The sequence below is a fragment of the Anabas testudineus genome, chromosome 5 (genome assembly GCF_900324465.2).
Source record: "Anabas testudineus chromosome 5, fAnaTes1.2, whole genome shotgun sequence".
Classification (NCBI taxonomy): Eukaryota; Metazoa; Chordata; class Actinopteri; order Anabantiformes; family Anabantidae; genus Anabas; species Anabas testudineus.
Window position 1 is genome coordinate 3,958,621 of NC_046614.1, and position 21,249 is coordinate 3,979,869.

A 21,249-nucleotide genomic window follows, 5' to 3' on the forward strand; every position below is an offset into this window, starting at 1 on the left:
CCAACTACTAGGGGCCCCATTATGAACAATGAATAAACTTATTGATAAGCTTATTTTTAGTCTTCATAAAAAATTGGGCACTATAAAAATTCATACCATAAAATTGCATCAAAATGTTTAACTCCTGACTAATTAGTGTGTCTGTACCTACTTGAATGTAAGCTTTTGCGTTCAATATGGATTGAAAGTGCTTCTGAGTGCTTCATTGGACTGAGGCCAAGTGACAGACCTTTCCATTTACTAACGGCTCACTGCCATGTCATCCTGACTATCCAGGCATGAGTTGGATTTTTAAACATGATCATCTTCACTGCCATAAAACTGTTAGATTATATAGAATGTTGACATTTAATGGATGAAAATGGTTAAAGTGATAGAGTAATCATGTAGTATTACTACTTTAGCTTAAATACAAACTCAGAGTAATTACTACTGCTACTAGTTGCTTCTAGCTGCTCTTAGGAGACAATCTCACCCACCTAGCCTCAGTGGTCCAAAGAGAGCCTGGGAGCAGAGCAAAGTTCTTAAAGTCACACATATGTGGGGGTTTTAGAACATGCAAACGTATACTAATGCATAAGTTATATGAATTTCTGCAAGTAACCAGTTAGCTGCTGATGGCTTGTGTATATCATGTACAACATATATTCAGCATTCGGGTTGAGTATAGAAAATTAGGCTTTATTCTGAGCCACAACACCAATGGGTCATAAGACAATGAATACATTACATTACAATGCAGACATAACACCTCCCAATATGGGAGAGAAATAATTCAAGTTAAAGATTGCAGTTTGATCAGGATTGTCCTGCAGACAGTACAGTACAACATTCAACAAAACACTGTGCCATAAATAAACAAGTGGGGTACAGATCATACAAAAGCGGTAATTTCAAGGAAAACTGGGATTGCAAATACACTTTTCAGGAACGTAGAAATACTTGAGCATTAGTGCCATTTGTTGGAGGTGCATTTGTTTTCCTGTATGGATACAGGCTGAGAGGTTTGCTTCCTCTTCACCGATTTTTGAAGAAGCATATTTCCACAATGATGAGCTTTTAAGGAGCAAGTCTTTCGTTGTTCCTCTTTCTGTCATCAATCTTATTTGTTGCTCTTGTCAATGTCCAAAACAGCAGTGCATTTTTAACTGCATGGCCCCTGTAGTCTTTCGTGCTTTGGCATTTTAGTGCAGCACCAGATTGTTTGTATTCCAGTGATACAGCACCCGTAACTGTCCCCTCATGAATGGGTTTCCTGTTTGCCATTTGGGAATGTGATGACAAATCCAGTTCTTTGGAACAGCTGCAAGGGATGGCTCTTTCTTGGATCTAAGCTTCAGAGGACGCCTGCGGTTTGAGTTTGGCCTTCTCCATGGTCGTACCGTATGGACCGGACCTTTTAAAGAAGCCCATCTGGAGAGAAACGTGCAGAGAGGAATACCAGATATAAATTAGTCTCCACTTGAAGTTTGACATTTACAGCAATTAATGTTTACAGGTATCACTTTAACAGTTTTACACTATTAAAAAATCACACTGTAACATCACAGTGTCCTTTCTTAATGCCAACAAAATAAAAACATCTAGATGTATGTTGCAGTTCTGGCAACATTTTAACAATATTTAATATATTTATCAGCTTGCCACCTTGTACAGTAGATATATGAGCAGGGAGAGTAGTAGCAGCCCAGCTAGAACAGCCAGAATGATGATCCACACTGGCACTGAGAACAGACTGTCTGGCTTGTTCCACACCACAGCCGTCACCACCTGAACAACAGGAAACCACAGCTTTCAAATGAGCTCGTGCAAACTTGTGCACACAATCCCACTCACATTCACATACAAATAAGTTAAACTTTAGAAGCTCTTAAAATTGTATTAAATTAGATAAATAAAAGAATTGGATGAGGTTACGTTTTTGGATCCTGATGGTTTGGACTGGGGAGGAATAGAATAAGGCATCTTGTCCACCTTGTAGTGAACTGAGCACTGCAGATCATACTGCTTCTTCATGTAGGGCTTCTGTGGACAAGGACAAATAGCAACCTTCAGTGTTTTTGGAGTCTGACTTTTCTGACCTCACTTGCCTAAGGACTTAATTGGAGGTAGCCCCCAGCCAGGATTCAAACCCCAGTCTCCTGCATAAAGGGCCACGATCTTACCACTACAAATTCTGTTTATAATCGTATTTATTTTCTATTCCTTTATTACATTTATATTATTATGTGTATAATACAGCCATATTTTAAATAACATACACTGCTCAAAAGATTATAGGAGCACTTTGAAAACACATCTGATCTAATTTGGGAAAAAAGCATGCTGGATCTGCTATCTATTATGGATTGAGTAATGTGTTAGGAACTAAACGATGCCACATTGCTTGATGGAAAAGAAATTGATCAACCTACAGAGGGATGAATTCAAAGACACTCTGGACCAATCTGTACCAGAGCATCACTGAACTCCCAGTGATTTATTGATTTATTTTATTTAGATCAGGTGAGTTAGGGGGTTAATGTTTTCAATTCCTTCATCCTCCACGAACAATCTGCAAACTCTCACCACACAAGCATAGGCTACAGCATACCATTCTTCACAGCTTCCCCAGACCCTTTCATGTCTGTCATGTGTTCAGGAGGAACCTGCTCTCATCTGTGAAATGCACAGGGCACCATGCAAATTCTGGTGTTCTATGGCAAATGTCAATCAAGCTCCATGGTGCTGGGCAGTGAGCACAGGTCCAGGTATCGCATCAAGCTACCAGTAGTGACATTGACCCTAGCCAAATGCAAAACTAGTGAAAAACAGGATGTCAGTGGCCTCCACATCTAAAACAATTCCTGTTAATATTCCAGAAGTTGAACTGACTTGATTCTGTGCTTTGATTAAAAAGTGTTCTTTTTCATTTTTTGAGCAGTGTATTAGTGTAGTATAGTATTAGGACTAACCTTTTGTAATTATTAGTGACCTCCAGCAGAGGGCAGTATAACAACACGGGTTCTAACTTTTTGTTGGGTTTCACATCCAGCCTGGCTTCCTGCACTGAACAGTATACTGTACACTGATCAGCATTAATATTAATCCTATGGTCTCACCTCCATAAAGGTTTCAGCCCAGAGTCTGGAGCGTACAGTCAGGATGACACTGCTTCCTCTCACCAGGAGCCCAACATTACACTGCAGCTTCCAGCACTCCACTGTGGAGCAGGTCTGTGGAGGAACAGTTCAGGTCAATATAGCATTCAACTTTACCATTAGTGATTAAACTGCCTCATTTTTATCTACAAGGTTCTCCACAGGAATTATACAAATCACAAATGTTTGCCTTAGCACAAAGGACACTTAGGACAAAGTGGATATTTGATTAAAACAAATACTGCTTTATATACTTAAATACTGCCTAATTTAACCCAAGAGACTCATCGTTTACATTTAATTGAAGTATGCCCGGCCTAAAGAAATCCCAGGATGCACTGCAGGTGCCTGAACCAGACCTTTGCAGCTTGTTTTCAGGTAGTTAGTTGCAGAAAGTCAGTTTTAGTTTGTAGCATTCCTTTGGCAACACTTTTACATTTTGTAAGATGACAGATTAAGGAGCAAAAACAGTACAAACATACAGTACATAAACTGTGGCTATACTAGTATTCAGTACAGTAGTTATTGTGGTTCAGTCAGTCATCATCATGAACCCTGGTATATGATTATTATTATTATTATTGTTTCATATGGTGTTAGTTTGGGCAGCACTGACTCCTAGCATTTTTTTAGGTTGGGATGTCATTCATTTAACATAATTAACTTTTTCCAAGATGTAAATTTGAACAAGACAACTTTTAACGTTTATTTTGCACATTAAACTTTAGACAAAAATCAAGCTAGAGCTAACTCTCCGCTCATTAGCTTGGTACTAATTTAAAAGTAATTCTGCTGCTTAAATTAAGGTTTGGCTTTCAAACAGTGGCACAAGGATGTTTGGAAGTATCTTCATGTGGTTGAGTTTGCAAATTAAATGATGGTTCATTGGAATACCATAACAAATGAGTTGTCAGACATTATAGTCAGTGACGCAAGCTGCACCAAAGCACAGCAGTAAATCACAAACCTAATTAACTTCACCTCACAAACAATTAGAGCAAACAGCAGGAGATGCTGACCAGGGCTCATTAGATCTCCCATTTCCTCAGTTGAAACAAATAATTCCTTTATAATTTAAAGGGCAAAACTCCAGCTTCCTGCTATCTGAGTGGACTATTTTGATTCACATATATGATATAAGCATGAAAGGCCCACTCAGCAGAGCCCCACACTATTGAAAACACATAAGAAATCCAGTTGGACTGAACACCCAACACCAGAGCCACTGGCTCTTTTTAGAGGCTCTGTTGTGGCGTGTTTTGAGCAAACAGTTCTACAGACTCACGTCACCATGATTCCCCCCTTTCTGAGTCAAGGAAGTAGGAGAAAAATAAACACCTCCTGGGAACTTCATGGGACACAAATGTCAAATGGAGGAAGAAAAGTTCCTAGGATGTTAGAAAAGAAAAAGTGAATCTACCCATGATGTATATTCACTACAGGTTTTCCCCAGATAAATGATGCACCATCACAAATGCATTCTTTTACTTTCCTTTACTTTTCCCTAAAAATTCTTTACAAGTAGATTTTCTATCTACTCTCACCAGGTTTCCTTGTTCAACCAGGGGGTCTCTGTACACCTCCCTCCTCTGGACGCTGTGCTCACTGTTGGATTTCAGCTTGGCTGGACCCTCAGCTGCTGGAGGCTGGAGCTACATTTATAACGACATTGGCAGGGTACTTAACAAACACATTCAAATGTTCAGGGCCAAGAATAGACCAAGGCTAATGGCCTCACCATGCCAACTAATGTACATTATGTGTGTGCGCATGTTTGATTGTGTGTCCTCACTTTGAGTTTCAGTGCATTGAAGGTTGTTTTGGAGAAACAGGTGAGCGGCCCCTCAGTGACCACCTCCACAGGGTAGAGCAACTCGTGGCTGAGAGCCTTCAGGGGACATCTCACCTCTAGTGTTGTGTGGCTGATTGCACTGGGTCCATTATTCACCAACTGAAAGAGACAGTTTGTAGTAACTGCTGTTTCTACAAGTGCCTGATCAAGAAGCACAGATGGCTTTTTGAGGTGAAATAAATATCTATACAGGGTCTCTATATTTGCACATGTGCTGCAGGTTAGATAAAGATAAAAAAAATGAAATTAATCAGTATAAATAATTATTGTTCGCCTTAGCAACTGTAGAAAAATTATTACTGTAGTGAAGCTAAATAGAAAAAAATATATGATCTTCAGATTTTTCTTTGGGCATAGTGTTGAGATAAGAGACACAAAATTCTTCCCTCAGTATTGTATCTGCAAACAGTATATTTATTATGGGACCCCATTGTGTTATCATTATTAGTAATTATACACTATTAGCAGAAAAAAATATTAAATATAATATAAATAATCATATAAATACATTCTATAAAATGTATAAATTAACTAACTAACTAATTAAATAACTCAGCACATTGTTTTGTGTTTAGTTTTTTTCATAAGGGTTGATTTTTATTTCATGATTATACAGCAGTGCTATCATTGATCATTCAGCCAATCACATGTGCTATTACAGCAAGCAAGTTCAACACATTTAGCCAGTTAGCTTATGTTTGCTAAACCAGGAACAATTTAAAGTCTTTCTGAATCAGAAGCTGCTGCTGTAAGTAAACATTGTATACAAAAGGTACAGTGACAGGTACAGTGAATAACCTCCAGTCCCTTAACAGTCCCTTAAACGTCACCCACAGATATCGGAGATAAGTAATGATAAGAAATCCCTGCATACTGTACCTCATAGACCTGCTGAAGCTCAGGGCCAATGTCCTGCTCTTCGCTTAGACTCTGATGAACAGTCCAGTTGGGAGGGGGAAAGATGACTTTGTCTGGCCGAGAGACACTGCAAAAGACACAAACACAGAGTTTATGGCTTACACTGGCAGGGGCCACAATCATAAGAATGGCTATATAATAATAATGTAACAATCTCTCACCCCTGCAGAATCACACTGGCCATTGCAACTACCTCAAGCTCGTACAACACTACGTCACTCTCAGAGTTATTTGCATTTTTACTGCAACAGACAAAACAGAAAGACACAAAGTTGTTACAGACACAACATACATTTCTTTTAGATAATTATTGCATTGATGATTATTGTTTAGCTATCAACAAATTATTTAAACTTAACTGATACAGCAAGTAGCTTCTCATTTTAACTATGCTGGAACCTGTGATTGTGGAAAAGATGTTAATCTGTTTCACATCATGCCTAGTGCTTGGACTCCTGGGACTACTCTAGGTGGTCAGAGTCAAACACAATCCGATTTAGTCCTGAAGAAGGCAATTCTTTTCCATAAAAACAAATATGGTGAAATGAGGAAATGACACCAGTCAAAGAAAGCTAAGATGTTTTATCATTTACATTTCTTTTTATAGTATCTATCCTTATCTATTATTTTAATTTGTCAATATCATCACTCTAATTTTTTAATTAAAAAAGAACACAAATTACAAATAATTTTTGGTTGGTGGTTGGTAGAGGAACTCAAATGAATGAATTCAAACCATGTGGCGTTTGACCCTGACCAACTAGAAGAGTTTATGAGTTTATTTGGGCAACTCTACAGGGTTACAAATGCTCCACATGTATCCAGTTATCCAGAGAGTTAGCTCTGTCCCTGTGCCTCTGTAATACAAAAGAGATACAAGCTGGGGCTAGTGCAAGGTTTGCTGGTAACCCCAAATTACAATTGATGGGATAAATTTGTTTATAGGTTCCACTCATGACCCTAGCTCACTGTTCAGTACTGGACCTACCTTCGTATCTGGAGCTCAAACTGCACAGTGTTGTGAATATCCTCCAGTCTTGGCACAGTAAATCGAAGACCGGCCCATAACTAACAAAAGGACAACCGAAAAAATGCATAGAATTAACAGCAGGAACATAAAAAATTAATAATGAAAAGTTGAATACTTTGATACTCTCCCTCTACACTTTTTACCTAATTCTCTATTTCTCGACTCTACTGCACATTAGCATATTTAAGTCCAATTGATTATATTGAAAAAAGTTGACAAAAACTGTGGGATCTTCTTTTTACAGGTTTTATCAGTTCAGGGTAAAAACATTTTGAGTCTGCTTATGTATGATACTATACAATAACAATTTGACTTGACTTAATTGTACTGAGACACACAAACTGAAAACGGGTCTGTGAACTCTTACACTGATACCCGGCTTCATGGGGTTTCCAAGATCACACGCAAGATAGCGGGTCTGGTTTTCTGCCTCGTAGCTGCACGTCAGCTGGGACAAGCTCTGGAAAGAAAGCCAAAAAAAAAAAAAACAGATAGTCTTTACCTGTGATCAGCTTCTTTAACAAGAATTACAACATATGTTCTGCCGCTAGTTGATTCCAGTGTTGTTTTTTGATTTAAAAATTGTTAAGGTAAAGTTACTGGGACTGTTATCTTTCTCACCACATTGTTGCGCCCTATCCCACTGTAGTCAGCCTCTGGGGGAAGTATCACGTAGAGTTCAGCCTCATATGCTCCTCCCTCGCCCTCGTTCCTGGCATTGAAGGTGAGACTCAAAGAGTTTTCATCACCCAGGTAAACCTCTGTCCTGTCACTGAGAGAGGAGAGTCACCATTACTTAACATCTAATATAAGGGCTTTTTAGATCAGAAACAATTTTGGATCACCATAACAACACAAACTAACAGGACTTGTTTATACCTCATCTATTGTCACCAAGGGTTCCATTCACATTGTGCAAAAAGGAAGTTTGCAAGTAAGATATTCTGTTTTTGGTCAACGAGGATTAGGCACTCATCTGCACCACAGTGGAAATACTTAAATCTTTAATCTTTCAGATATGTATTTGCCTTTTTGCTTATTAGCTGGGAAACGCCAAGTCTGATCCTATACTTCTTTAACAACAGTAAAACTGTAGTAAACCTGTGCATGACACGTCAAAATAACATTTTTATTCTACTTAATCTCACACACCTAAGAGTTTTTCTCAAGAGTTTATGGGTTTGAAAATTTAAGTTAATACATTAAATTGTTAAGATTATATGAGTGAAACCAAGAAGAACAACAAGTTAAGCACTTTAACCAACTTTACCTACTGAATTAATGTTCATTAATGACAGCTGAACCAACATGCCACAGGAGAGATGTGTCATTTGAATCAGTAAACACGAAAAGCTGCAAGTATTGTACATTTGCTTACAATAAATAGTGCTAATGTACTAGACCTCATTATCACAGGTAGGCCCAAGCTATTTTTCACATTGTCAAGCTCGTATTCTAATGCTTTAATTAAGCAGATGTAAGCACGTAGCTCAAACTAATACTGTCCCTACAACCTCGGATGCCAGTAGACTCTCAGTCTTTATGTTTTTCAAAATGAATTTATCTATTGCAATCAAAAGACTGAAAGGCAGCTCCTGTACACTGCTTACAGCTGTTGCAGCTATAGCTTGTGCTGACATTCTGCATTCATTTTAGGTTATTTGGTGCGGAGCAAGGCCAAAAATGCCAAGGAAGCACTTGTGAAAAGTAATGAAAAGCAGGGACTTCTTTCCAGACAATGCCTCTCTGTGTAGACAGTCTCCAAAGGCCATTTTCTCCTGCATATCCGTCCATGACCGACCTGGGAAATAACCCAAATCCAATCACTGTGATTTGTCTCAGGAAACCAACCCCCCATCCTTTTCCTCATGGTCACAGTGTGCAAATGCACTTTCAGTGTAGTGATAAATCCTCTCGACACCCTCTCAGTCCAGCCCTCCACCAACAGCTACACTTCACGACATTGAATTAATGTCTCTATTGAGGAGAGTAGACTCTGACTCAGGTAGAGTCAGAGTCTGGGTTCTTCTTTCACTGCCCGTTTCCTCCACCCCTTCCCCTGTCTTCAGAGGGTGAAGCTGTGACCCCTCTCTTGGTGAGACCTCCAGATGATTTTAATTAGGCCTGGGAAAGTTTAGCAAATGCAGAGGAAAAAACACTGATACCCTGACACCAACACTGGGCAGATGCTGACAACAGAGAGAGGTCTGCAGCACACAGAGATTTTAAACAGCTGAAACTGTTGCTGAAATATATCAGTGAATCATAAAACTCAAAAAGGCGTAACAAGACAACTCAAGGAGACAACTCAAATGCCAGTGAATGTTAAACATCCCACTGTTTGCAAATTCTGGGCAAGCAAGAGAAGAAGCTATGTCTTATAGTATGTCAGCAAAAGGAAATTCTATTTAGTGAAAATGCTGAATCAATAGAATCGGGTCCCACGGCAAATACAGATACAGATCTTTTTCTTTCTTTCTTTCTTTCTTTCTTTCTTTCTTTCTTTCTTTCTTTCTTTCGTTTTTATGGGAAACTTTTTGCACTGAATTGTTGTATTGTATTTCTGCAGCTAAGAGAAATCACATGGCCTTGTAATGCAAAACACTCTTCATAACAGACTGGCTGACAGGAGAAAGTTGAGTGTGTGTGTTTGTGTGTGTGTTTTTGACTAACCATTCACAAACAACAATACATTAATAATTGACAATAATAATTTATTGGGAGCCAGAAAGTCATGTTACTATACAAGCTCTGAGTCAGAGATACATGTTGTATATATTAGTTTCTTAGCTTCTTCTCTTTCACCAACTTATTTTCTTATCTGCAGGTAACCATAGCAGTAATACATATTTGTCACTATCACTAGCCAACCCACTGGGAAAATTGACCCAGAGTTTAAGTTACCATGTAGAGTTTATTAGAAGTAAAACAGTCTTGCTCATGAAACACATCGTTCCTATCCATGAGATCTATAATATATAAAATTTTGCATTTCCTTCCTCAACATTTAAAATTGACAAGTTACAAATTCCAATGTGCTAATGTGCATTAATATAGATCCCGCATTTACATGTGATAATGCAGATAATCTGCATTGCATTCACAATTCAATGTTACATTCAAATGTTTGCTAACATGTTAGCCATATGACTGTTATGTCAATGTTATGATTGTAGCTTGTTCTGCCTCCACTGCCTCCCTGAAGGGGCCAAAAATCCCAACCAGTAAAGCTTGAAACAGTGCAGCCTGTGCTGTGGCAACTTTTTAGTGTGGGTTAATATCAAATTATGTTGTTTACTCTGTCTGTTCATCAAGATGGCAACTGCTACTTATGCTAACTCTGCATTTCATTTCGGATTCTCGCCACAGTAACCAAGAACATAAAATACATAATTTGAAATGCACAAAAAGGCCCAGACATATGTGTTTTATATGGTAGATTTTAGTATCCTCATGTTGAATTTCATAGTCGCAAGGGGCAAAAACTGGCAGATTGCATAGCTGGGGGGTTCAAATTTTGTTTGTTGAATCAGGTAAAGTGATAGGTGATTTTCTCTCACCCATAAACAGCCAGTTTGAGGTCAGGGACACAGATGTTGTCCTCTCCACAATCGAGTTGAATCTGGGCCTAAGAAAGAAAGAAAAATAGAGATAAATGGAGGCAGAAGGTGGAGTGAGGAATGGATATGATGGGTGAAAGAGAGGTATCCAAGGAACCAAGGAGTCCAAAGGTATGGAGAGAAAAAAGGTCGGGAGGAAGTGAATGTTTACTGAAGCCTGTACACTAGATTTATAGTTTAATGAAAGGATAAGAGAGGATACAGACAATACATATCCTCCATATGCACTAAACAATAACAATATTTGCCAAAACCAGATGCCAAGGAGTTGTGTGAACGAAGTGTTCGCTTGTGTTTGCAGGATAAAAGTAAAGTGTGCTTTACATGTGGGAAAGAAGAAAGGGATGAACAGAGAAAACATGGGAAAAGTTTATGGGGAATGAAAGGGTGAAGAATTCCATCTAAATAAGTGTTACATTTTTGTGGAAAAGAGTGAAAACATTTAAAGGGGAATAGGGCTCAATCTGATCTGTAGTTTTAAAGTGACAGATGCCTGGGGTAAAAACCACAGTGCAAGATAAATGTGACTTGATGTATCTGTATTGTCTTTTCCAGTGCATCCCTTGAGCTTTTTCCTCTATTCTCTCTTTTATTCTTCCATGTTGATCCATACAGCCGTTGTTGCTATCAGCCACATCTCTCCAACATATGGCAAACATTACAATGCATAAAGAATGCTATGCAGGGTCTGCAAAGAGCAAAGAGTCAGCCTGGCAATGGTTAACAGTGTCTCAGCGAAGATTCTTCATTCAATTCCCTGGTTTACATCCACTAAGGACTTAAGAGGCTATCGGTCATGTTACACCAAACAGACAGGAGAACACACGCTCTGTAACAGATTTACTACACTGAAGTGATGAGTTTCAACTTATCTTATCTACCTTTCTTCCCAACCACTTTTCAGACCTTCTTCACTTTAATCTCTTCATCTACCCATACATTTGATCTCCCCCCACACACCCAGTTCTTAAAGGAATAGACCATGTGTTGCCCTTTAGGCCAACATTAGAGCATGAAGCAATGAAGGCCCTGATGCAGCAAAGGTCCCTAGCTGGACCTGTACTGGGGACACTGAGGTTATGTGGCATGCTCTGTAACCATTCAGCGAACAAGGCATTCCAAGGTGCTGTGGTGCTTCATTGAATGATGAATACAGAAAACTGCTATCTGCTGGTATAGAGACTTATTTCTTCTCACAAAGGCACAGAATCTATGTATCAGTTGACTATTGGCTACAGTCGTTCTTTGATGGTAGCTTGGTGTGTCTCACCCCTAACATTCAGTACAGTAACAGCTCAACGGCATCCTCCAAACTGACCACGGAGTTGAGTCAACACTGCTCTGCAGCTTGAACTAAAACTGAACTTAATAACCTGCATAAAGAGAGTGTTCTTTGTACCACTTCTGGCACAAAATGACACTTGCAACGGTACATTTTGACCATTAAAAGCTAGTCTTACCATCAATGAGACTAAACAATCATGGCAGCTTGATATTTTAGGATTAGGTTGTTTTAAAGGCAGAGCAGCAACGCTAATCACAATTCTGACTATGGTCAGAATCAGAATTTTATTTATTTGCCAAGAAGCATGTACAAGGAATTTAGTGTGTCACAGAAAGCACAACATAAACACCACTCAACATAGTGTATGCTAACTTGTCAGCATGGAGCCAAGCATTACTCTGTATGTAAACGTAAAATTTAGCAAGAGCAAGATATCTTCAAACAACAGCACAAGCAGTTGGTGTAACATACATCTCATAGAGGCATTTACATTGGAGATGAGATTATTTGCTGATAAATAAATCAGCTTAGAAATCAGGAAAATATCAACTGTAACTGTAAAAAAAAACACTGTAACCCCAGGATTTGCCTGATAATTAGAATGTATGGTTCCAGTTTTGCTAAATGTACCACAGTTACCAATAACATAGTTCTTTTCCTTCATGTCCCCCAAAGTATCATAGAAACTGTAGTTAAAGCTTACAGCCTAATTATCAAAACAAACAAAAAATAATAAGTTACATAATCCAGTAATAACATTGTGCTACAAAGACGCTGACTGTCCCATCAAAATACAGTAGTTATATTCCTGGAACACCCATACTGTCTTTTATTAGTTCATATTCAACAGTAGACATTAGGGTCCATGGTCTACTGGAAACATAGACTTTTACACTGTTCTCATCATTTTAGCTAACTGATCAATTTATTAAAAGTCAATTCATTCCTTTCACATATGGAGAAGGAATACACAGTATTGCTTTTAAGGTTTGGATGTAGTCTTGGAAGTAGCCTGTTAAAAACAGTCGGTTACAACCACAAGACGTACACTCTCGTAGGCCCACATCACACGCTCACTTTACCTTCACTCACAAAAACATGCACGTTTTTGGGCTCTGGTTCTTGTCTGGTGGAGGAGACCACTGGCAACATACATAAACAAACCACAACCAGATGTCTGAGAGCTGAGCATTGCCCCACCCAAACAGAGCTGTTAGTGCTTCCTCTGTGATTTTGCAGAGCCATGGCTCAACAGTTGTACAGAGAACTAGCTCTTCATGTAAGCAACAAAAAAAGCTATCAATAGAGGAGTGGAGGAATCACCTTTTTGGCTTTCAGGGCTGACCCTCAACCTCTGAACATATAGGGTTGAGGTCTACAAGCTGAATCTCTGCTGTTCAAATACATTTCCTGTAAGTAAAGCCCAGAGAACCCGTGTAATGTAACATGACTTTACATCATGCCATCTGCTCTCTTTCTCATGGTAATCATTGTGGAGACCATCTGTGTGGTTCAATGCAAGGCATGTGGCCATATTAGTATTGCGCTAGATAGACAGTTCTGCACAGAGGTATACTTCATATCTTTGAAACTTCCAATAAGAGAGGGGACACAGAACTGAAACAGTGCTTCATGGATTTCCGAGATGATTTGATATGATCAACAGTCCATAAAGCAAAGATACTTAATTTACCAACATACTGTATATGATAAATATGTTTTTGCTTGAAAAATAAACAACAGGGTGACATAGTTGCCAGTTAAGTCTCTGGAAGTCAACCAATTACCTGACTGACCCTTACAGCTCAATAAAACCTTTCTAAGAACAATCTTTATGCTGTCCAGCATGAGGCGGAGGAGGTGATGGCAATGTTGATATGCTTAGCCTTAGTCGCTTTTGTGTGTTACTCAGGGTTCACTAATTTATGCTCTTTACAAGTAGCAACCAGTTATTTGAGAATTTTTTTGTCCCAATTTTTGTCCTCTCAGGCCTCAGATTTTGTTAGTTATTTAGCATTATTGGACAATGGACATACCTTCTGCTCAATAAGTTGTTCTGTCTGATAATCCAGGATAGATCTGAGGCCATGCTGGTCCACTGGGGCCTGAGGATCCAGACTGAAGTTGAGACTGATGTAAATAGGAGAGAGTTTATCACGAAACTCGTCTTCACCCTGCAACAGAGAAAGACTATCTAAGTAACTACTTTTCATGACATGTTGTTTCCTTGGACTGAGGAACCTAAAATAATGTGCTGTTATGTCACGTTTCAGCACTGGAGAAATCAAAAAACATGATCCTCAATAAGCACCAAGGCTTGTCCACGTGTGTGTAGGTGCGATGAAGAAGATGTATGATGGTCATCCACTCCAAGATGGGGTTGACAGGCAAATTGGAGGGGTTTGACCAGAGGTCGGGGGGACTCCAGGATCAGCCTCTAAAATGCCTTCATAATGTGTAAGGTCAGAGCCACTGGACTGTAGTCATTGAGGACTCTGGGACGTGGTGTCTTATTCACAGGAACCAGGCACAACTTTTTTCACACAAGAAGAACAGATGCAGCGTTGAAAATGTGCTGGAGAACACCACAGGAGGAGCACAGGCTTTCAGCACCCTTGGGCTGACTCCATCTGGACCTGCAGCTCTTGTGGGGTGAAGCCTGTGCAGCTCTTTTCTCACCTGATCAGCTGAGATTGTTTGGGTGGTGGGTGAGTCGTGTGGGGGAGGGACTGAGGAGTAGTTAGTGAAGTGCAGGGGGCTCTGTGGCTCAGCCTGGAATCGATTGAAAAAATTATTCAATTAATTGGCCCGGTCCACAGTCCCCACAGTTGCCTGGCTGCTGGACTTGTAGCCAGTGATGGTCCTCATGCCCCTCCACACCTCCCTTGTGTTGTTATGTTAAAGGTTTTGTTCCAGTTTCCTCCTGTAAGCCTCCTTCCCCTCCCTGATCCTGACAGACAGCAGTCTCTGGTCGCCTGAATGCCTTCTTTTTTTCATTCAGGTCAGGATGGCTTTGATGTCTTGAGTGATCCAGGGCTTGTTGTTTAGGAAGCAGCAAATGGTTTTTGTGGGTACATAGGTGTCCACACAGAAATTGATATATGTCAGTGATGCAGTCTGTCAGTCCATCAATGTCCTCACTGAGGACACCCAGGTGTAAACACAGGAGCTGGCTTCATGGGGATGGAGCAGCTGTTGCGCTCCGGTCTTACAGATGAGTGAGAATATTAATCCAAGGGTTAAAAGGGAGATAAAAAACTCTCTTGAACAACATGATCGAGAGGGTATTACTTAATTTCAAAACTAGTTACTTATCTACAGAAAAGTAATAAAAATATTAAGATAAAAATATAGAAAACACATCACAACATGAAAACAGCAGCAAATTGACTGCAGCACGGCTTGCGCCTGCACACTAATCTGAGACTTGCTTGGATCATGATCCATTAGCAATACAAGCTCACCTGTAAAGTACGGTGAAGGTACAATAGTCTCATGGCTGTTTCTGAAACTGGCTTACTAATATTTATTGATGATATATGTCATAATGATGGCAGCAGTGTGAATTAAGTGTACAAAAACATTTTAACTGCCAGAACTAATTGGGAGGAGCTTTACCGTGCAGGAAGAAGATGATTTAAGACGTGCAGTCAATTCAACATTGAACTTCATCAATAAGGAAAAAGTGGATGGGTCAGGATTGGCCAGTCGCTAGACCTTCACCCGATTTCCTGATTAATCCAAATTAAATGCATTTCATTGGTTGAACAAAAGGCAGTAAGGAGAAAACCCCTCAAAACAAACAGAAGGAGATTGGAGTGAAAGCCTGGAAAAGCATATCAAAAGAAAGTTTTAGTCAGTGAAGCTGTTGTTGCAAACAAGGGGATTTGGGGGAACCACCAGTCTCAATTACCTGTATAACCTTAAAAGTTTTTGTTCCAATACTTTTGATAGCTCAAAATTTGGATCATCTGATACAAAACAAGTTATATTGTCTTGCTTTATGTAGGGAGGGGTATATAGCATCAAATAAAAGCTGAAATTCTGAACCATCTCCTATATACCTTTTGATGCAAAACCCAAATGGCTTTGGTTTAAAGCAAAAACAGAAGAATTTGCCATTTAATGCTGATTTTTATGTTTCCCTGGTCCAAGTCAATGTGCTACAAAATGGTGCCACCATATGAAATGAAAAGCAGATGTTACTATTGGCATGGCGGTAATGTGAATTCTGTTTGATCAGTCACACTAATTCTTAATGGAAGTACAAGGAAGAAATGTTGTACTGTACACACAGATACAACAAGTGCCGACTGACAGGTGAGGGCATGGTTTCTACTCAAACCATCTGGTATTGTATCAAAGATCAAAGTGCTCTGATCATTGTATCCTTAGAATAAATATGTAAACATATGACTTAAGTGTTTTTGTCAGGCACAGTCTTTCATCAGGTCACCACTGAGTGATGAGATGATTGGTTTTGCAGTAGTTTCACCTCACACAGCAACTTCAAACAGCATCTTCAAACCTTGTTTAGTAGGAAATAACTTTGTGCTACCAGTGAGTTAATTGTATTCATCTGGTGCTGCAGGTGCAAAGAGGTTTATGATTAGACGGCTCGAATGAAACCCAGCAGGACTCTGGTGCAGGATTAAGAACTGGAAAATGTTGTGAAAGATGTAAAAGGCTTGAGATAATTGGCCTGAGAATAGTAATGGGAAAAACTTGTTTGTAAATTATCTGTCTTTCTTTTTATCTTCAGCATAAAATATAACTGAAATTAAAGGGAAGAAAAATCTGTTTGTGTGTTTTTAGCCTAAAACTAGGAGCACAACAGGTCATGACATAAACTAGTGGGTTATGTGCAGCAGCATTTGTTTCACAAACCACCGTTGTTCCAACAGAATAAATCCTAATGTTTTGTTGATCAGCTTCTTTCTCTTCTAGTGGCTTTATGTCTTTTAGTAAAATTATTCATGTAGAGCCACCATCAGGTCAGGTTAATGACCAAGTTGATACTTGGTCACACTTGGTCACACTACTGGATTTCCCCTCAGCTTCAGATCTACGTTGTGTGCAGCACTAATTACAGAGGCAAATGTTTGCAGGCTTAAAGCTAAACAATTAGCTTTATACAGTTCTACCTTATGTTAGCACTAGATGGTTAAAATGCTACTGCTACTATTAGCTTTAAGCATCAGTGTGCTTAACTGAAGCAGAGCTGCCAGTGTTTTGTTTAATTATTTATTTCTGTCAATCAAATCTGTAAAGACACACAAATTTAAATACAGTAAATACAGCTGGTGTGACCGACCCGTAGATAGGCCTTGGTGTCATGGCACAGGCGTTCTCCGTTGGCGAGACTAAAGGTCTTCAGGAGACTGGGCTGCTTGCTGTCCAGGAACAGAGTTCTTCTGATGGATTCCTCCTGGCTCTGCTTCACACTGTCTAACTGAACCTCCACTGTAAATCCTTGAAACACAGACAATAAGCCACACACACACACATAAAGGAAGAAAAAAGTTGATATGCACATCTGTATTTTTACACATGTACGTACAAGTAAATGTACGCAAAGGCACACACTTCCACAGACATGCAGTACTACATATAGCCTCGCCATTTACACACATGTACAGCGGTGGACATTACTTTACAGCAACACAAAGAAGACTGAATAGCACATGACAACTACTATACAGATAGCACAGGCAATACACACCCCTGCACTTAAAACAGACACACATACACTTTCCTAAACTGCTGGAGCCCTCCAATTTACTCTGTATTTACATGATTGTTCTTTTATCTTGATCTTAACTACCAAATTGAGCACAGTGAGGTCCAGCATACTTGTGGCTACACAAAGAAAAAAAGCAAGGTGCAGTAATGGGGACCATCTGTGTGTGTGTGTTTTATGTGTGTGTGTGTGTGTGTGTGTGTGTGTGTGTGTGTGTGTGTGTGTGTGTGTGTGTGTGTGTGTGTGTGTGTGTGTGTGAGTGTGTGCACGCGCGTGCCTCACCTAGATGAGAGGGGAGGTGCTTCCCCTTGGCCAGCAGGCAGAAAGTGATGCTGACACTGGATGTTGAAGACAGACAAAATATGAGAAAAAAACACACACATACAGTACGCACACTAGTTGTGGTCACTCTGATTTAGGGTACTTTTGTGTATTATTTAAAATTATCTGTGAAATCAGACTCTATTTTTCATGCTATTTCTGGTTGGCCTTTTCTTACAGTCAGAAATTAGATCTCTACTTTGGAGTTTTCACTGGCGGTGGCAGTCACTGGATTGAGACAGCCTTCCTCACTACAACATATTCACAGGTAAACAATGCAGCATGTAATCCAACGTTGTCGTTTCTAATGCTATCACAAGACGTCCTATCTCTGCTGCTTCACATTAAAAGCATTCGACTGAAGGAACAGAGGGTAACTTTTATTGTGATAAAGCTAAAGGAAAAACAGTATGTTTCAAATTCTCGATCGTTTGTTTAAAAAATGTGTTCGTATAACAAGTAAAAGGCAGTAAAGGAGAAGGTGTGACTGTGTTACTGATGCTTAACAATATCTTACTAATTTAATTTCCATTTCCATTCCATTTTCAACCCCCTGTGTGACCTTTCCACTCCTACACCAACATATAACTACTCCACCTTACTCACACTACCTCTTCTCTGCTCCTTTTTGTTTCCAAGGCAGCAAAAGACACCACTAAACATGAAAACAAGACTCACTTGTATCAGCCTAGCGGGCAGATACTAAAACAACAGCCAGTTTGACAAAAGCCTCTCACAGTGGTCTCAAAATGTTCCACACTTAATGGTTAAACTGAGCTTGTGGAAAGAGCTTCCTTGAGACTCAAAGTCCTGTTTTTCTCACTGGATCTAAGAATATTTAGAGAACCGTTCACAGAAGTTTGGACAGGAAACTGGCAAACATGAAGTCATTTGACATTCACATGAAGTTTGGAGAGCTGAAATTAAACTAAGATGTGTTGTTATGTTATGTAACATTTGCAAGACTTTCCATGTTCAGCTATTGTCAGAGAGCTCTTTAACTACTCTAAAGCATGGCCTATAGTAGGTGATAGATCAAGCAGTATATCATGTTTCAGTTAATATACTTTACAAATGCAGCTGAACTTTACCAAGACACAGCAACGTTTCTACTCCCAGTGTCCAGCTCACAAGTTTTCTCATCTTGGTTGAAAATGGTCGGATGTACTGTGAGAGAAGCACTAGCTCTCACTATTGGTCGTGCCCTGTTTAAAGACACATACTATAAATGCATAAGTCTAATATTAATAATAGTGTACATATTTTTCATTACGCTGCTGCTATTTAACATACCTGTATAGCACTGCTTTATCAGCCCCAAAAGCTCCAACAATCAAATCTGCAACGAGCGACAGTGGGTAAATGACGATATCAGCAGTGTTAATGGAAATCTGGTGATGGACTCTTTTCTGCTGTACCTGGGTAGCCATTTTGATCCAAATCTCTGTTGCCTTTCAACGCAAAGCCAAAATTGGCTGGAAAAGAGCTGGAAGCCCATTGGCCAGAGAGTGTCTGAGTGGGCGTGTCCATCATTCCTCCAGCATCACCTTTATAGATGAGAACCAAACCCTGCTGGTCGACTCCTCCATAGGGACAGCCGACGGCCAAGTCTGTAAACAGCAGCACACACACTTTCCCACCATGTGCATTTCAAACCTGTACATGAATGTTGGAAAACAACTTGCTGTGAGTACAACACAATGTTCTAAATTTCTAGAATAGGTAGAGCAGTTGACTGCCAATCATAGGATTGGTGGTTCGATTCCCGGCTGCCACGTCACATGCCAAAGTGTCCTTGGGCAAGATACTGAACCCCTAGTTGCCTCCGGTGAGTCAGGTCAGCTGCATAGCAGCTCTGCCATCGGTGTGTGAATGTGTGTGTGCTTGTGCGTGTGAATGGGTGAATGAGAAGCAGTGTAAAGCGCTTTGAGTGCCTGCTAGGTAGAAAAGCGCTATATAAGTGCGGACCATTTACCATTTACCATTTAGAAGAGACAAATCAGGAGAGTTATAAACAATAATGGCCATACACTGAAAATGTTTTTCACGTGCCAGTTAGTTATTGTGGTGATTTCCTTTGTTTCATGGTGATTTACTTCACTAGACGTTGGCTGAAATTACAATTGAATAAAAGCCTCTTCCAGTAAGTGTGTTGAGGCTGGCAAATAGTTTTTCACATTATGAGTAGCATCGGAGCTAGCTTTAAACAAGGGCTGAAACATTCAATCACCTGGTCAACCATTTTGATCACCAATAGTCATTTATTAAACACAACAGCACAACTTTGGCAATCTTGGGCTTCCTAAAAGTTAGGACTTGCTGCCCTGCTTGATATCGCAGTAAGAACACTTCTGGTGTCTGCGCAGTTCGGGCAAACAAAATAAAAATTGCTGCTATTCAGTTATTTTTCCTACCATCCATTTCCTCGTACTATATGTATCAAACTTACCGTTGAATCCATCTTGGTTGAGATCACCCAGTGGAGCCAGCGAACTGCCAAACCGGCTGAAGGCCTGCGTGCCGAGGAGGTGGGACTGGCTTGGCTCCAGCAGCAAACGGCCCCTCTGGAGGTACACATACACCTTACCTAGCTCCTCCATGCGCCCACAGGACCCCTGGTGCATAAACATTGGAGCTCCAACAACCAGGTCATCTAGACTGAGGAGGTGAGCAGAGGCAAGAGTCAAACATTGTGGATAGAGACTGAAGGAGAAGAGACAGAGGTATTTTTATATCAAAATCACACTTTTTTTCTCAGTCTGTAAAGCATAAAAATACTTTTGATGTCTAATTTCTTCCTTTAACCCTCATCGTCCCCCTGATCTATAAACGGGGGTGAGGGATGTAGGGTTGGACATGAACAGCTCTACAGCTCAGTATCTCTACAACTCTGTGTTGTGTTGTACTTGTTAAGCCACAGCCACTTTACTTAAGCTAAACACACTCTTACTGTCATCTGAAGTCTGAAGGTAACCAGCCCATACTGCTGGTATGTCAGGTCACTAAGTCTTAACGGGTTAATGAATCTCACATCATGTCTGAAACATGGGAAAGAGCCTGCAAAAGCTGAGTAACAGTGAAGGGTCCATTTTCTGTTGAATTATAAAAAAAGGCTCATATAATGTATCCCTTCATGATTATAAATTAATAACTGTATATGCTTTGCCACTGCCATTTTAAATGGAATACACTTTCACAAGTTCACAGGTACACTGGCAGAGTGGGAAAAGTGAAGTTGGCCATAAAAGAACGTTACATAGATAAGAACTGTACCTGGAAATAGAGTACATAGCATGCAAGGGGAGCCATGTCCAGAAACCTTATAAGCAAATGACTCTCCACC

The 21,249-nt window shown here is 39.9% G+C and overlaps 1 protein-coding gene across 2 annotated transcripts in view; it reads right to left on the reverse strand.

Moving 5' to 3' along the window:
• Positions 1-660: 660 nt before the first annotated feature.
• Positions 661-21,249, reverse strand: part of LOC113154463 (integrin alpha-5-like) — a 35,116-nt gene continuing 14,527 nt past the window's right edge. For both annotated transcript variants that reach the window (XM_026348693.1, XM_026348692.1), the window contains 19 exons: positions 20,356-20,564; positions 19,325-19,516; positions 19,200-19,245; positions 18,998-19,111; positions 17,868-17,923; positions 17,160-17,317; positions 13,882-14,019; positions 10,501-10,568; positions 7,562-7,712; positions 7,308-7,400; positions 6,899-6,978; positions 6,072-6,152; positions 5,872-5,977; positions 4,933-5,091; positions 4,685-4,792; positions 3,102-3,215; positions 1,918-2,025; positions 1,648-1,770; positions 661-1,413 (listed from right to left, as the gene is read on the reverse strand). In XM_026348693.1, coding sequence (XP_026204478.1) covers positions 1,330-1,413; positions 1,648-1,770; positions 1,918-2,025; positions 3,102-3,215; positions 4,685-4,792; positions 4,933-5,091; positions 5,872-5,977; positions 6,072-6,152; positions 6,899-6,978; positions 7,308-7,400; positions 7,562-7,712; positions 10,501-10,568; positions 13,882-14,019; positions 17,160-17,317; positions 17,868-17,923; positions 18,998-19,111; positions 19,200-19,245; positions 19,325-19,516; positions 20,356-20,564 — 2,188 coding nt within the window. In that variant the 3' untranslated portion in view covers positions 661-1,329. The remainder of the gene's footprint in view (positions 1,414-1,647; positions 1,771-1,917; positions 2,026-3,101; positions 3,216-4,684; positions 4,793-4,932; positions 5,092-5,871; positions 5,978-6,071; positions 6,153-6,898; positions 6,979-7,307; positions 7,401-7,561; positions 7,713-10,500; positions 10,569-13,881; positions 14,020-17,159; positions 17,318-17,867; positions 17,924-18,997; positions 19,112-19,199; positions 19,246-19,324; positions 19,517-20,355; positions 20,565-21,249) is intronic.